At 45.6% G+C, this 17,412-nt stretch overlaps 2 protein-coding genes across 2 annotated transcripts in view; both read left to right on the top strand.

Moving 5' to 3' along the window:
- Window positions 1-3,516: 3,516 nt before the first annotated feature.
- nyap1 (neuronal tyrosine phosphorylated phosphoinositide-3-kinase adaptor 1) lies at window positions 3,517-11,115 on the top strand (the record flags this gene model as incomplete). The annotated part of the gene is made up of 6 exons (XM_080528177.1): window positions 3,517-3,704; window positions 6,597-6,976; window positions 7,068-8,954; window positions 9,233-9,475; window positions 9,937-10,043; window positions 10,693-11,115. 6 exons carry the CDS (start codon window positions 3,517-3,519, stop codon window positions 11,113-11,115), a joined length of 3,228 nt encoding a protein of 1,075 aa, XP_080384303.1.
- A 6,150-nt stretch (window positions 11,116-17,265) lies between these two features.
- The window catches only part of atp1b2b (ATPase Na+/K+ transporting subunit beta 2b), a gene marked incomplete at both ends in the record, with an annotated part of 8,211 nt that continues 8,064 nt past the window's right edge, over window positions 17,266-17,412 (top strand). The window contains one exon of the mRNA XM_080529083.1: window positions 17,266-17,356. Coding sequence (XP_080385209.1) covers window positions 17,266-17,356 — 91 coding nt within the window. The remainder of the gene's footprint in view (window positions 17,357-17,412) is intronic.

Below are 17,412 nucleotides of genomic sequence, written 5' to 3'. Positions count from 1 at the left end.
AACATACATGTGTTTATTTATCTGTGTATGTTTGGGTATCTGTTTATGAATCTGTGTACATAGCTAACACTACCCTCAGAGAAGCTCAATGGGGGTGACATCCAATGCTTTTATTTCAATGATAGTCATTTCATAGTGGATATGGATATAGGCCTGTAACATTAGAACTGAGTTCGCCATTTGCAGCACAATATGTTAATATGGATCAATGCACAGCATGTGGTATCTCTATTGGTTACATTGGTTATCAATTGGTTATTTATGCTATGCCAACTAAGCTATGCAGTAATGCAGGTGTGCATAAATACTAATTAAAAAGTGGAAAATTGGATCCATAGGATGTCTACTTTTTCATTGAGATCATCATGAACGACAATGCTAACATCCCCCTTTGTGAATATTTAGAGGCTGAAGAGAGACACGTAGCAGACAGTGTTGCTAGGAGACCACACACACACAGTGACTGGTGTGAGAGACTCTGCTTCACATCCCTCCCCCATTCTCACAATCCAGCTCCTTTTCCCTTTGACTGTTTATCTATCCCTTCCCCTTTTCACCATTTATTCACTCCTGTTCTATTTCTCACATGTTCTCTCTATCAGTCTGCCCCCACTTTGTTCCCAGTCTATTTGTATTTATCTTTTCCCTGGTCTCTCTCCCTCCTTCTGTCTAGTTATCGGCTTCCCTCATCTTTCTCCATAGCCCCTCCCCTCTCTCCCTCCTGCTGTCTCCCTCTTCATCACTGTCTCTATTCCTCTCTCTCTGTCTTTGCATCTTACCCATTTTACTCTTGAACGTTTATCACGCCCCTCCTTCTCCTTCCTCTCTCTCCCAGTCCTCCTCCCTCTCTCTTTCTCTTTCTCTCTCAGTTCTCCCCTCTCTCTCTCCCTCTCTCCCAGTCCTCCACCTTTCCTCCTTCCTCTTCCCTTTCTTTCTCTCTCTCTCTCTCTCTCTCTCTCTCTCTCTCTCTCTCTCTCTCTCTCTCTCTCTCTCTCTCTCTCTCTCTCTCTCTCTCTCTCTCTCTCCCAGTCCTCCTCGCTGGTCAACCCACTGCACCGTGTCAGGCTGCCCTGGCACACAGCCGGGGGCCCGTCAGAGCGTGGTGATAGTGGCGTGGAGCCTGGTCACGGGGGTCAGGCCATGATATGGCATTGCAGCAGCGAAGCCCGTAACAGGCCATCTCTGTGGAGTGACAGCAGCCCCGCTGCCCCCCCCAGCCTTGCCCCCACACTGACAGCCAGGTGTACCCACAGAGGAGGAGAGAACGTAGGAATAAGGGGAGGAGGAGGAGGGGGCTGTAGTGCTCACTGTCTCGACGAGAGCCTCACCCACAAACAACCCACATGGCAGCAAAAATGCTAAACGTGCATCCAAAAGTTATCCACGGTTGAGTTTAGAGAAATAGTAGAAACAGCGAGAGACAGTTCTGTGACATCACCGATCGTCAATATGTATCGTTGGCCGCTGCCTTTTTTTTACAGACTATTATTTGATGATTATTAGTTATTATTGTGTTTGTTCATTTTCTCTGTTTATGTCAGTTCTCAACATCTTATATGCGTGAGTGGGTGAGCCTTTGGGGTTATAGCTTAACATTGTTTTATTTGTTTATTTTATGTGTGTGTGTGTGTATTTGTTTAGAGTCCCCAAATTGGTAATTTAATATGTGTGCTTGATTTAACATGATTTGGTTGCATATATGCACTTTGATTGCATATGGTGTGTGTACTGTATATGCGTGAGTGTGTGTGTGTGTGTGTGTGTGTGTGTGTGTGTCTGTGTGTGCACGCACATGCACATGTTTGTGTGTGCGTGCGTGCATGCGCGTGTGCACACTTGGCTGTGCTTCCTATAAAAAAGGAATAATGTGTGAGCATTGCTCTATGGATTTATATCTGTGCTAACAGTGATATGTTTGTAGATGAAGTCTCTATGAACCCCTCCCTGGTGAACCATCTCCCAGTGTCCTCCGCCTGTGTAATTGCACACTTCCCCACAGCTGTAATGCGACAATTGCAGGGCTGCCTGCTCAGCTGCCAGATCCTGGAAACCCAAATCAAAGGCCCTGTTAACAAAAGCCCAACCTACAGTCTCAGTTCCCTAACCTAATTAACACTGAGTCACACAGCATGGCAGCCTTGCCAGTGGGAGGTTGTGGGTAAGGCGCTGGACAACAGAATAGCAGAGGCCACTCTGACACACAGGGTGACACATTAAGGCTTGTCAGAAACATTAAAGGTATGACACCGTTCAATATGATGTCATTTCCCATCACAAAGATTGCATTCTAATCAGAAGTATTGATTTGCGTTGGCCATATTGGTACAGCATTCTTTATCTCATTTATAGAATCTCTCCACAGCTCCGGCTTGTAAGAAGTCAGCAAAAAAATTAACAACAATGTGAATAAACTAATAAAAGGTTGAAATGAGCTACATAGAATGGATTGTTTGTTTTTGAGTACTTAACTGTGTTAGGGATTACTCCTGTATGGTTGTGTGATTGAGCATACAGTTAAATGTGTAGTTGAGATATGAGGACCACTATATTTTATGTCCAGATAGTCTATATGTAAGCTGACTTTTGATCAAATGTTGGCAACAATATTCTAATTAAAACTAACATCAGATAGTCATTGGCAGTAATTATGAATGTCACACTACCCACCACCAACAACTTCATTTCAACATATAAGAAGGATAAATACTATAAACACACATCGCTGACAGCTGCGCTTTTCTTAGCCAATCGCAGTGCACACTCACATACTTCAACGCACATACTTCAAACACTGTGGGGCCCTCAGATATCTGCCCTACAACAAGGCTGGCTCCTCATGGGGGGAGCGTGTACTGGAAGCCCTGCGTGCGCTACATATGACAAACCACATTACTGCCCGTGTAGCAGACAGGCTTAGCTAGGCCACCCCAAGGCCTGCAGCCAGAGCAACACTGCAACCAAGTTACCATGCTTACTCAGATATTCATAATTGGATAATGAAAATATAAATAGTTTTTATGTGATACACTGTTGGTTGGGATAAACAAATCAGCTCCCTCCATAAATATACAGTACCTGTGCCTGAATGGCTGCCCAGTTGTTCATCTGTTGTTCATCTGCCATGATGACACCTTATTAGCTACATTTCATGCACTGCAATCACCAGTATTCTGCCAGACATGGTTGATGCGCTGTTGGATGCTGTTTCCGATCTGGGATTTAACTATCGCACCTGATCACAAGACCATGTCTTTGAGCACCTCGCGGTTTTGTCTGTAGTGGCTCCTCTTGGCCTGGTTACCTGTATGAAAGTGAATGACCAAGGCAAAGATGTGCTGTGCTCTACAAACTGTATGTCAAGCTGAGCAAGAGGCAATTGGACATGGTGGAAATAGCTTTGCCAGTTGAACATTAGTTTATCAGTGATGACATTCTTCTCATCTTCTCTATGTCTAGGTGACACAAGGGAGGCCTGGAGTGACACACATCCCGTTCTCCCTATTGGCCTTCTATACCATGAGCTCTGGCTCCGCCCAGGATGTGGCGGTGGAGCATTTCCTGCGTGACATAGAGAGGCGGGGCAAGCGGCTACATTGCGCTGTGATTGGCTGCGAGGAGGATCGTCCCCGCGGCGACATGAACCTGCTGTATCGCAAAAGCCGCCTGGACTGGAGGCACAAGGACCAGGAGGGCGGCAAGAAGAGGTGAGTGGGGGAACAGCACAGCGGCAGTGCTGGAGGGCTGAAATGAGATTTAGTTTTTCAGTTGAGTTGAGTTGTACATTTCTGAGCTCAAAGTGGAAGAGTTTTATGGATCATATTCTATGTGAAACCTCTGAAATTCCCATCAGTGGGATGGGTGAGTGTGTGTGGGAGAGGGGAGTCAAGAAACAAGAGCCCAGAGTAGAAGAAGATGGGAAATGGAGCTGCACAGCCTCTATTCTAGGGACAATGTGGCCCTTTGGTGCCTATGTAGATTATGGCAAGCAAGCACACACACATAAACACCCGCAGGGGGTGCGCACGCGCACACACACACACACACACACACACACACACACACACACACACACACACATACACACACACACACACACACACACACGCGCACACACACAGCTGTTCACATAATGTAATGAGACAGAAAACAGTTGCATCTCTGTTCTCCATGCTGAACAGCCTCACTGCTGCTTCCGCTGCCTGCATTTTTAAATAGGAAGGTGCAAGCTCCAATTGTCTCCATCTCTGCTTCATTGTCTCAGAGCGATCGTGGCATTTTTAACCCACATACTGAAGTTAAAGTTGCATTCTATTGCTGTACCTCCCCCTCCCTCCAACCACCCAGCCAACATGCACCCAGGGATCACTCACATGCAATAACCTCTTAAATGAGCCCTTTCATTGCATGCTCAGAAGCGCGTCTCCTCACAAACAAAAACCTAGTTACTCTGGCCTCTCCCTCCTTCTCCTCTCTCTCTCTCTCTCTCTCTCTCTCTCTCTCTCTCTCTCTCTCTCTCTCTCTCTCTCTCTCTTTCTCTCTCTCACACACACAAACACACACACACACACACACACACACACACACAAATGTGTGTACCCACACAGCTCCTACTCATTCCCAGGAGAAAACAAAAGCCTGTCCCGGCCTGCTATAGAGATCTCAGGTCCAGTCCTCTGGCCTGCTATAGAGATCTCAGATCCAGTCCTCTGGCCTGCTATGGGGATCTCAGATCCAGTCCTCTGGCCTGCTATGGGGATCTCAGATCCAGTCCTCTGGCCTGCTATGGAGATCTCAGATCCAGTCCTCTGGCCTGCTATGGGGATCTCAGATCCAGTCCTCTGGCCTGCTATGGGGATCTCAGATCCAGTCCTCTGGCCTGCTATGGGGATCTCAGATCCAGTCCTCTGGCCTGCTATGGGGATCTCAGATCCAGTCCTCTGGCCTGCTATGGAGATCTCAGATCCAGTCCTCTGGCCTGCTATGGGGATGTCAGATCCAGTCCTCTGGCCTGCTATAGAGATCCCAGATCCAGTCCTCTGGCCTGCTATGGGGATCTCAGGTCCAGTCCTCTGGCCTGCTATGGGGATCTCAGGTCCAGTCCTCTGGCCTGCTATGGGGATCTCAGGTCCCGCCCATTCCTCCCTGTAGCTACCTCTCCACAATGGATTTAGCTTCCTTGAAATAGTATCAATAGATTCCTCTTGTGTAATAGAATTGATAGATGTTGAGATGAGATGATATGCTTTACGCCCAGTTGACTCTTTATATATGGTTTTTGATTATGCACTGAGCATCCATATGAACAGTAGTTGTCCTTTTTCCTGGTGATTTCAAGTAAATATCTTTAAACTGACTTCAGACACTGTTGTTATGGCCAAGTCACATGGATCAAGAGAAAGTTTGTCATTCTATTCTAGGTGTAGTATATGAAGATTTGGACCATAGCAGGCTCTAACTGCCCATCACATGTCTTTGTCTGTGAAGGCGCACTGTTGTATGGATTTTGAGAGATTTAATCAATTAGTGGCTTGATTGGTGTGATATTGATCTTGATTTTAGTGATCAAGAATTAGTTAATGCAACGATACTTAAGATGCAAGTGACCTTTAGAAGACAATTATTGATATGAAGTGCCGAAATTCTACATCTATATTATAGTGATATAAGCAGTTTATATAATAGTTTATAGTTAATATAATAGTTTGATATAAGTGAAAAAAATCTAATTTCTGAAATATATATACAGTTGGAATGTGTCATAAAGGAGCCACAATTATGAACATTAGACAATGTAGGCTACTGTATTCACTTTGGCAATTCATATTTTCTGTAAATTCCTGTTACATTTTGGTACTGCACTGCCAAGTGTTTTTCATGTTTGTATATGGTTTGAGTGAGCTGGTTCTGGTGCTTGTTTTCAATATGTACTAACCGTCCATCTGCAATATCATGTACAATTTCATGGGTTTAAAGGCAAACCACTAAACAAATAACTGCTACCAGTTGCCATGGAAATAGATCAAATTCTTCACAGGTGTAGTTGAAGCGGTATGAGAGTGATAGATTAACATAGAGATATATCCAGTAAGTTATAGGGCGAGTAGTCTGATAGTAGTAGATAGATTTTTGGGGGGATGGCAGGGAAGTCATTTCCTAATTGAATGTGTTTGTGAGGGGAGCAGATGTGGAGGGATGGAAAAAAGGATGTGAGTTCTGAAAAGGGAGGGGCCTCCCCACAGATACTGGCATGCACAGCTGCTGCACTGCCTCGCCCAATCTCTCATCACTCACTCCAACGAAAAACTACGCTCTCTGTGCCATCCATGCATGAGAGGGAGCGTGTGTATACTGTATGTGGGTGTATCTTTATGCAAAAGATGAGTGTGTGTGTGTGTGTGTGTGATAGAGAGAGAGAGAGAAATAGAGGGAGCCAGAGGACTGCAAATTAAATTGACTGTAAGCTATTTAAAGACCATGTTAGAGAAAAGGAAAGGAAGAGAGGGAAAAGGGGGGAGGTCAACACAATGGGAAAATTAATGAATGTTCTTTACTGTATGATGACTGCTGAATGAGGATGTATTTCTGCCATTTTACAGCTCCAGCCAAAAGGACCCCTCCTCAGCCACCGTGGGCAAGGTCCGAGACCTGGCGTCCTTCCGCCGCCACTTCCGTATGGGCTTCATGACCATGCCAGCCTCCCAGGACCTGTCCCCTCACTCCTGTGCCTCGGCCATGGCCCCGCGCTCCCAATCCTGCCATGCTGTTGGTGCAGGGGACAACAGTCTGGAGAACGGGGATTACTCAGACACCCAGTCCCAGCATGGCGGGCGCTGCCCTCCGGTCAAGCCCAGACGCCACCCAAGCACCCGGCTCACCACCTCCTCTTCTGACCCCAGAGGATCCCATGCACCCCCGGAGGCGCCACCGCCCCCCCCTCCCACACACTCACAGTCCAAACACTCGGAGAAGAAGAACGGTAGGTCAACAGGAATGAGGGAAGTTGTTATTGCTGTCCCTGTTCTGATGATTAGATTGATTAATCTCTCCTTGTTTTCCTTTTGCTACAGCCATGAAGAAGTCTGACTCAGGGGATATGGGAGGGAAGAAGGTGCCTCCTACGAAACCTAAGCGAAGCCCCAGCACTCAGCTCTCATTTGACCCCCCACCTCCCCGTGTGCCCCCACCTGCCACGCCTCTGTCATTTCAGACGGCGGAGGGGCTGCCTCAGGGGGAGGAGGGAGACGACGAGCCTGTGTACATAGAGATGGTTGGACAGGTGTTCACCAGGGACAGTCAGACTGCCACCCCTCACCCTGTCACCCCCGTTGCCACCACGCCAGACTCTGACTCTGACCAGAGCGAGGCCATCTACGAGGAGATGAAATACCCGCTGCCTGAGGACAGAGAGTCCCACAAACGCCTGCCTCTCAAACACGAGAGACTGAAATCCTCCAAACACTTCCATTCCACCACCTCCTCCTCCAGCACCTCCTCTCCTCTACCTCGGCCCTCCTCCTCCTCCCCCTCCTGCTCCAAACCTAAAGCCACTGTGTCCATCTCCCACTCCTCGCCCCTCCCTTCTTCTTCCTCCTCTTCCACCCCTGTTCCTCAGTCCCTGTCCTCTAGCCCGCATCCACCTCGAGCCCCTACCCCCTACCTGCTGCAGGGGGGCAAATCAGAGACAGAGTTTAACAGTAAGATCCCTGCCCCCTTCCCCAACCTTCTGCAGCACCGCCCTCCGCTGCTCGCCTTCCCCCAGCCAGCAGCAGCCTCCAGTGGGGTTGGGGTCCAACACAAGGCTGCTGCTGCTGCCAAACTGGGAACCATCAGCATCCAAACCTCCTCCAGTATGACAGCTCCAGCCAGCACCTCCTCCACCACCCCCACCTCCAACCTCCCTGTGCCCCTGTCAGGCTCCAAGGAGTCCTCTGGGGGGAGTGGATCCCAGCAAGAGAAGCAGACAGACCGTAGAGACGCCCAGCTCGGCCCTGCACCGGGATTGAGGGCCAGGAGCCATTCCACACCCCTGCCCCCCTCCTCCAAGTCCACCTCCCCCTATTCTCACCACCACCACCACCACCCTCACCACCGACCCTCACACTATCACCACTACCGGAAGCCCGAGAGAGGAGACTCACCTGCCCCCCTAAAACCCAGCTCCCAGACCTCCGGCCAGTCCACTGCCCAGACCCAAACCCAGGGCTCGGGCAAGGAGGGCAAGTCTGTGAGCTTCTGCTTAAAATCAGACAAAGGAGACAGGGATCGGGACAGAGATAGAGACAGAGACAGAGACAGAGAAAGGGACAGGGACAGAGACAGGGACAAGGACAGCCACAGGGACAGGGACAAGGACAGCCACAGGGACAGGGACAAGGACAGCCACAGGGACAAGGACAGCCACAGGGACAAGGACAGCCACAGGGACAGGGATAGGGATAGGGATAGGGACAGGGACAGAGAAAGGGATAGAGACAGAGACAGAGACAGGGACAGAGACAGAGAGCGTGACAGGGATCGGGAGGGAGGGACACATTCGGCCACTGAAGGCACGCCCACTACTCTAACTCAGACCAGTGCCAGTTCAACCCCGACCCCATCCTCCTCATCCCAACGCTCCCACTCTAGACCACACCTCCACCGGTCACACACCCCTAAAGGTCTGCCCACCTACAAGCCTCCCTCCTCAGACAGCCCCCTGCTGTGGACCTACCCCTCAGTGGGCTTCCGTAGACCCCCTGCGTACGACAGCCTGAGAGGAGGTTCTCAGCTAACCTCATTGCACCATGCCTCAGATGGGGCCTCCAAAAGTGGCACGGCACCAAGCTCCCTCCAGGGGAAAGCTGGGTTCATGCCCTGGGACAGCAGCGGGGGCCTGGGCTTTGGTGATGAAGGATCCTACTGGCCCATGCACAGGAAGCTCTCCTTCAGCCATGGGAGCAGCAGAGAGAAAGAGAGTAAGTAAACATGAGATGGGTGCCGTTATGTACTGTAAGCAAGCTAGCACTTTACTGTCACAAGGAGTTAGAGTTCAGAAAGAGAGGACAGAGGACAGTGTTTGAATTTGAACGGCAGAGTTGCTTTGAGAAACTTGAATCATCCCATGGGTCATCATGGAGTATTATACATGGCATCTGTCACCATAATGTACCCAGTAAAGAGATCATTCATTGAACATGTGATCTTGCTTTCTGTCATCAACCTGATCTTCTTGTTGATCTTCCCCTTCTCTCAGAGGACGAGGGCCGGGCGTGGAATGGCAGTGCAGACGCCCTCCTACGGATGGACAAGGAGGAGCTGGGCCTCGGGCCTCGATCAGGACACTCTGGCATCCCAGTGCGCTTCAGTGGAGCCAGTGGGAGAGGTCTGGGCCACAGTGAGTCCCTGGCCGGGATGGAGGGCACCTCAGGGTTCAGGGCCTTGTCCAGAGGGGGCCATCCGCTCCCCTGCCAAACCTTTCCCGCCTGTCGCAATGGAGGTAGGCAAAGAGAACCTGCACAGGATCCTTACAGTAATGTGTTCTAAAATATGTGTAGGGTTTCACAGCACATCAAAAGCTTAAGGCGAGTGATTTAGAAAGAGACCACATCAGCAGGTTTACCTGAAAATCCTATGACCTGCATTTCTTAAATCTATGCTCACATCATAAAAGTGACAGCATGCGAGAATCATGGTATTTAGTGAAAATCAACCAAGCTGAGGAGATATACAATCAGTTAGTGCAATATATTTTCGTACACATTAATTTGTATTTGCTCGACAAGCCTGCTTGACTCTTTTGTCAGTGAACTTAGTATCTGTTGAATTAAAAATAGACGATACACAGAAAGAGCAGCACTAGTTGCACATACAGTACTCTCAAAACATTTTAGTCATAATTATTTGTATGTGAGTATACACAGGTGTACTCTATATAATGCTTGATTTCTTGTATTGCAGAACTAGGGCGGTTGGGCCGTTCGTCCTCCACCTCTGGGGTGAGGCAGGTGAGTGGAGGAGACGTCCAGAGACAGAGCAGCCTACCCGCACGAGAGGCGCTTAGTCAGGTGAATACATATAATCCTAATGAAGATTAACATGGTCATGATGATGATTTGTTCATTAAATACTGTTATCATGACTACTATCAACAGCACTTGTAGTAGTAGCAGCACGATTGTTGGTATCATTCTCTCTGCCGATAGCAACAATGTTCCTCCAGATCTATTTATAGCATGCAGCTTGATATGTTCACTGAGCAGAATAAGGTCGTGGCCAGCCTTAAAGAATAAGAGCAGGAGAGAGGGATGCATGAACTGACGTATGCAGAGATGCGTAGAAGAAGTGAAGAGTATGCTGTACAGTGTTTTGGAGCAGTGAGCTGCTGTCCAATAGCATTGCCTTTTGCCCAGTCACTTGGCTGCATTTCAAATGCTGACGCAGTTGGAGTGTGCTGCAGAGACTGTCTGCGTGTGCTTGCTTGACCCTCCCTCCCACAGTAGGGGAGCCACTATTTTTAAGGTGGTGTAACATTGCCCCGTGGTGGCAGTCTTTGGTACCACACATCCTTATGCATACTCTGGGAGGGCTTGTTTGCCACCACAGGGATACAGTATTAATGCAGGCTCCTTTTCAGGCTCTTTAAATGATACCCTGTTGATACAAAAACCTCAAATCATGGATTTTCTTCTTCTCCTTTTCCCTCTGTTTTCTCAGTTGCACTGCCTTTCCCACTCCCAGACACCCTGCAGTCCCAACCTGTCCAGGCAACAGCAGCAGCTCCACCTCCACCAACAGCAGCTGCAGTTACAGCAGCAGCTCCAGCAGCTGCAGCAGCAGCACCACCTCCAGCTGCAGTTCCAGCACCTCGCCCAGCTGGCGCAGGGACAGCCTCCCACCACCGGGGGCAGCACCCCGTCTGCAGCCCAGACCCAAAGAGATGGCAAGCTGCTGGAGGTCATTGAACGCAAACGTTGCCTGTGCAAAGAGATCAAGGCCCACAGACGCCCTGAGAAAAGCTTGTGTAAACAGGACAGCATGCCTATCCTCCCCAGCTGGAGACGGACCCCTGAGCCCCGTAAGACTGGCACGCCCCCCTGCCAGAGGCCACAGGCAGTGGTGTGGGACACGGCTATCTAGGAGAGGCGGGGCAGCGCCAATAGATAGGGGCAGGTACCATTGGTATGGAGCTGAGGCTGATCCCTGTCACTTGGGGAAAGAGTAGATGTGGACAGGATGGAGGACTATTCTCTCTCGTAGAAGTGACAGTGGGATAACTCCCACCCCAACCGAAGACAGAGTATGTGTGTGAGGAATATAGGGTATTGTGCTCTCACATGGTATGATTAACTTCATGTGGAGCAGAGACAAAGACAGCAATGAAAGTTTTGACAAAGGGTTTCTACAAGGTTATTGACAGTGGAATTGTGTATGTCACATCGATAATGAAGAAGAAGAAGAAGAAAAACAATGAGGAAAGGATATTGTGAAGTGTGATCAAAAGAGGAGCAGAGTGGGAAGATGCAGTGGAAGAATTTAGGAAATCAACCCAGCTGAAGAGATATACAATCAGTTAGTACAATGTGATTTCATAGCCTACACATGAATTTGTATTTGCTCTGCAAGCCTGCTTGACTCTTTTGCCAGTGAACTTAGAGTATCTGTTGACACAAAATGAAAAAAAGAGGATACTCAGAAGGAGCAGCACTAGTTAAAGAGTAAGGCATGCTTGATCGATTGTTGCCCAATTTCCCCCAATTTACAGTTATACATACAGTATAACATCTTGCAGTAAACATGAATATTCCAAGACAAAAACAGACATTGAAGGTTAGTTTAAATACTGTAAGATAAGTCATGCAGTTGATCTTCAGCAAGACACACTCCATGCACACAGTCTAGTCGGCCTTAAGTCAATATACAGACACTTAGAAAATACATACACATACTCTTCAAGCTTTGATAAAAAAAAATGACTAGGGGAAATAGATATTGAAGAGTGTGAGAGAATTCCTGAATGCATATGGGAAGTCTCTGTATCAGTAGATTGTCATTGTGAATGCAAATAATCATTACTGAGAAGGGAAATACTACCTAACTGTTTGCATATTTGTAATGTAAATATACAGACTTTCTCAACGTTTCTGCAATTTTATAGCAATATGCTCCCATTGTCGGAGTAACATTATTAAAACATGTCAACTAGCCAAACATATCTCAGACTTGAATGAAGTCACAATTACCGTGTCATTTCCTGCATGTCATAACAGACATACAGTGCTGTAAAAACCATATGAATTAATCTACTACAATTTATTGTGTGGAGATGGTCATGTGTCATATTTTAACAAATAGTAGATCTTGAAAATGATATGATATCATTATATCACTACATACACCATAGAGAGTCCTGCTGAAATGTCATGTTGTGGTTGTATAAAAAAAGAGTAATATGTTGCTGGGGGAATATTTTGAAAAGGTCATACAACAGATGACACATACACTCAAAGTGAATATAAAGGGACACTGATTAATTGTACAAAACATCACTGGTCATGTGGATTCACAGATGCATATTGGTGATCGTCCCACCCCACAAAAACAATGCTTTTAGCACTGACACCTATCAACACAGACTGTAGAGGATGCTGCAACTGATAGGACAGTGCAAAACCACCCACCTCAAACAGAATGCTGGAACAACCTGCACAAAAACACAGCATACGCTTAAAAATAAAAATAAAACCCCTATATACTGTAAATAGTTATGTACAACTGTATTGAAAATGTAGCAATTATTTCCACTTTCATACTTGTAATCAATAAATATAATGTAGCATATAATGTATAAACTTAAATTTGTTCATTTGTTTTCTAAAAGAATTAGGTACTTTATCTGTTGAAATTGGTCCACACATTACTGTATGTTACTACCAATAAATGGCAAGCCCACCAGACAAAGGCACAGTCTCACAATTGTCATTCATATTTATGCAAGACTCCCTTTAAACAGTACAATTGTTGTATGTAAGCCCTTTTCTACATACATTTTTATTTGTGTACAGGTTTGAGCAACTCAGTTTGATCATAGTTTGGACATTTTAAAATACTTTGCTGCTATCTTGAAGTACTACTTTTGTTATTAATTGAATTACAATGGTATGACCATAATTAACTTACTACTATTGTGGTCATTGTTACATTTTTGTTTTATTTCCGAAAGCCACGTGAGATGAAGTATGTACTTTGAAGAGTGAATCCCTCTGTAATTGTATTATGGCACTTGAATGTCTATTGGTTGTTGTTGTCATTTTAATTGTTAGCACCAACCTGTACAGTTCCACACAGTGAAAAGATATAAAAATGTTTAGGTGACATGAACCAATGTTACCAAGTCACTGCTTCACTTTTGCAACACCAAGTTGTTTTGGTGGTCCTAGTTATCAACCATTTGAAAACAGTTTCAAACAAATAGAGGGGAGGACCACATTGAGGGAAAAGAGCAAGTGCAATGCATGCAGGGATTCCTTAGATTGAAAACATTCATATGAGATTGACTTGTGCCCAAATGTATTTCAGATATACACCAAGTAATCATCTTGTTTTAATTTATTACAACAATTGATAACTTAGGAATCATTACAAAATAGTTTACAGAAGCTGTCAGCTATGCGTGTCTACTAAAACAGTGGCCATTATATGAGTGCCATACTATATTGATATGGTCAAATATGGTGTACCATGGAGATCACTGTAGTGATATATTTGCATTGATATCGTCATTAAATACATTTTATATAATGAACAGGATCTTTCCACGTCTTTATGTTACATGTTGTCATCTAATTGATCTATCTTAGGGGTTTGGTGTCATTCGTGTAACTAGGTGGGAAAGTGACAGGCTCAGGACTCTGGGTTGAGCAGACAGAAACAAAAAGGACAGTTCAATAATGTATTGAATAAGGCATGTCAGATTTGTTATAAGTTTAAATGTTTAATTATCTTTCTTTTCAACATTAGGGCAAGACTAACGTTTTCTAGACAAACACCAGGACTTCTGGAACAATGTGCTTTGGACAGATTAATCCAAAGTTGAATTATTTGGGCACAGTAACAGAAGACATGTAGCCCAAACCAAAAACAGCATTTTAGAACAAGAACCTCATACCAATTGTGAAGCAAGGGGGAGGAAATGGCCATCCCACCATCATAGAATCAACTATGAATGCTTTATTGTATCAAAGGGTGCTTGAGGAAAATGTGAGACAGTCTGTCCAAAAATGCAAGTCAGTTCAATAATGTATTGAATAAGGCATGTTAGGTTTGTTATAAGTTTAAATATTTCATTATATTTCTCTTGGTTAATCACATTAGTTAGATGTGACATTAATTATTGGTAGGATGTTGAGTAGTGATACACAGGGACAAATATGTTTCCAACAAAAGCCTAGTATTAGCCCTAGTGTCATGTGGAAAACATGAAAACATTTGTCTTTTTCAACAAATTTAAACATATGGACATTTCATCTTCTTTTTATCAATATTGAGAGATGGAGCTAATATAACTAAACAAATAAAACAGAAAAAAAAACATTTACTACTACCGGTACTTAATATGTCTAAAATGAGAATCAAGTGCACCACATCAGGTGCAAATGATTAGAACATTATTAGAGACGATTTTGGAGGAGCCTGTCTTATTTAAACCTCCAGACATTTTAGTTTGGTTTGCTCTTGATTGTTGAAATGAGTGGTAGCACCATGGCGAGATCAAAAGAGGTCTCTGAGGTCTTCAGAAAGAAGATTGTAGATGTGTTTGAGTCGGGGAAGGGATTTAAAAAGATCTCCAAACAATTAGGAATCAGGCATTCCACTGTCCGGACCTACAGGTATCTCTTGCCACAGTTGATGTCAAAGTACATGCATCTACCATCAGAAAGAAACTGCACACATTAGATTTTCTTGGGAGGTGTGCAAGGAGGAAACCCTTGCTGTAAAAAAACAACAAAAAACATCTGGGCAAGACTAAAGTGTTCTAGACAAACACCAGGACTTCTGGAACAATGTGCTTTGGACAGATTAATCCAACGTTTAATTATTTGGGCACACTAACAGAAGACATGTTTGGCACAAACCAAAGACAGCATTTGAGAACAAGAACCTCATACCAACTGTGAACATGGGGGTAGGAATATCATGGTTTGGGGCTGCTTTGCTGCAGCAGGGCGTGGCCAGATCACCATCATAGAATCCACTATGAATGCTTTATTGTATCAGAGGGTGCTTGTGAGACCATCTCATTGAAGCTGAAGCGGATGTGGGCCATGCAACATGACGATGACCCAAGATATTCCAGTAAATCCACCAAAGAATGGCTCAAAAGAAAGAGATGGAAAGTTCTGGAATGGCCAAGTCAAAGGATGTGCATGCAAGACACCCCTCAAACATAGCTGAAAGAACTCTGTGTGGAGGAGCGGGAAAAAACATTCTCCCAGACATGTCAGAGACTGGTAGACAGTTATAGCAAATGTCTTATTGAGGTTATTTCAGCCAAAGGGGGCAATACCAGCTATTAGAGCATAGGGTGTCATAACCTTTTCCTCAGTAGGAATTGGCCTCTTTGTTCACCTTTATCCATATATATTGTTTGAAATAAGATCAAATAATGATATGTCCATATATCTTGTAACTAAATATTGAATGGGGTGTTTTTTCACATGACTGTATGTAGCCCTTGGACACAACACACATCATGTAATGTCCTACATTTCCAAGTGAGCACTCTACTTCAACTGTGCAGTGCTAGCACTCTACTTCAACTGTGCAGTGCTTTTCCCTGATTCATCCATCTGACAATGCAGTACACACGCACGCACGCACACACACACACACACACACACACACACACACACACGCACACACACACACACACACACACACACACACACACACACAGACACACACACACACACACACAGACACACACACACACACACACACACACACATACACAAACACACACACACACACACACACATACATACACAAACACACACACACACACACACTAACACTCGTACATGCTAACAGGCTAATATACAGATACCAGTTACACTGCAGGCCACGTCACATGGCACCGGGAGTATTGCAGAGTAATCCATTAGAGTTTAGACTTGACCCCTGCATTGCCACAGACTGACTGGGCTGAGACACCACTTACAGGGATAAACGAAGGCAACTGAAAAAAAGAACTCTGGCTATGTTTCAAATGGGCTCTCGCCAGGTCCAGAGATGTTATGCACCCCTTTGACTCAGTGGGTAGACTTCTCCTATGACATACATAGTTTATGTATTATGCCATGACTGTGCAAAAAGACACTGCCTTCATGTTGTCTGAAAACCTTCCAAATTGAAAACCTTCCAAACCTTCCAAATTGCCCTTCATTCGTTCTCATTTATGATATATAGTCTCAGACTAGGACTGAGGAATCATATCGTGGTAAATGAATACTCTGCATGTCTCTGCAGACTTCAGAGATAAAGGGGGGACATTTCATTCCACATGTAGATGTAAGTAGGCCTAGAGTATTCCGCTATTCTATGCTGTGCACATTGCACCTGATAACCTATTACACATGCACGGGCTGCAGAAGAAATCCACATAGCTATTATGTGATTTGCTGGCATCTTTGTCACTCAGATGCTTGCTATAGCTTTGAAGCTTGTAACACTTGTCCTATATGATTGGCTATTGAGGCAATCTGTCTGGCTGCCCATGTCTAATGGCTGGATGGGAGGAGGGGAGTAGCTCTCCTCTGAGGGGGGGGTGAGGCTTGAGGGATAAGTGAGGGTGAGCGAGAGAGAGAGAGAGAGAGAGAGAGAGAGGCTGGTAGAGAGAGGAGCAGAGAGTGCTTTACCGCAGTATCACATTTCTGCATCACTCATCAAAACTCTGCGGCATGCGGACTAAAACTGGGGGAGGGCAGATAGATAGCGGGTCCGTGCTGAGTGTAGTGTCACCACCACCACAGTTGTTTAGGATACATGATCCGTAATAAGATACGGTGCCTTTTTCTTTCAAAGCGGGTCTTCATTCGTGCGCACGATAGCCTGTTTCTTTATTTGTGTAATTAGTAGCTTATTGCTCTAGTTTTTCCTAGCAATACTGTAACAGTCTTTGCAGTATAGCTCACAGCTAATTATTGTCTAGGTACCGCATCACATACTGTGTAGCATAATAAATCATATTATTATCCGTCCGTGCAATTAAAGAACCGACCCTAAAACAAAATGGCAAAGGATGGTGACAAGGACGGGTGGAAGGAGTACATATGGAACTCGAGAACGCGGGAGTTTCTGGGGAGGACAGCGACCAGTTGGGGTGAGTCTTGTCGTCTAAAGTAACGGTCGCCTGCAGCAATGCAGCACCGAGGGCTC

Source organism: Nansenia antarctica, assembly GCF_963989245.1.
Source record: "Nansenia antarctica genome assembly, chromosome: 4".
In the NCBI taxonomy this organism is placed as follows: Eukaryota; Metazoa; Chordata; class Actinopteri; order Argentiniformes; family Microstomatidae; genus Nansenia; species Nansenia antarctica.
Note: the sequence above shows the minus strand (reverse complement) of the source record. Positions and strands in the feature narration are given on the sequence as shown.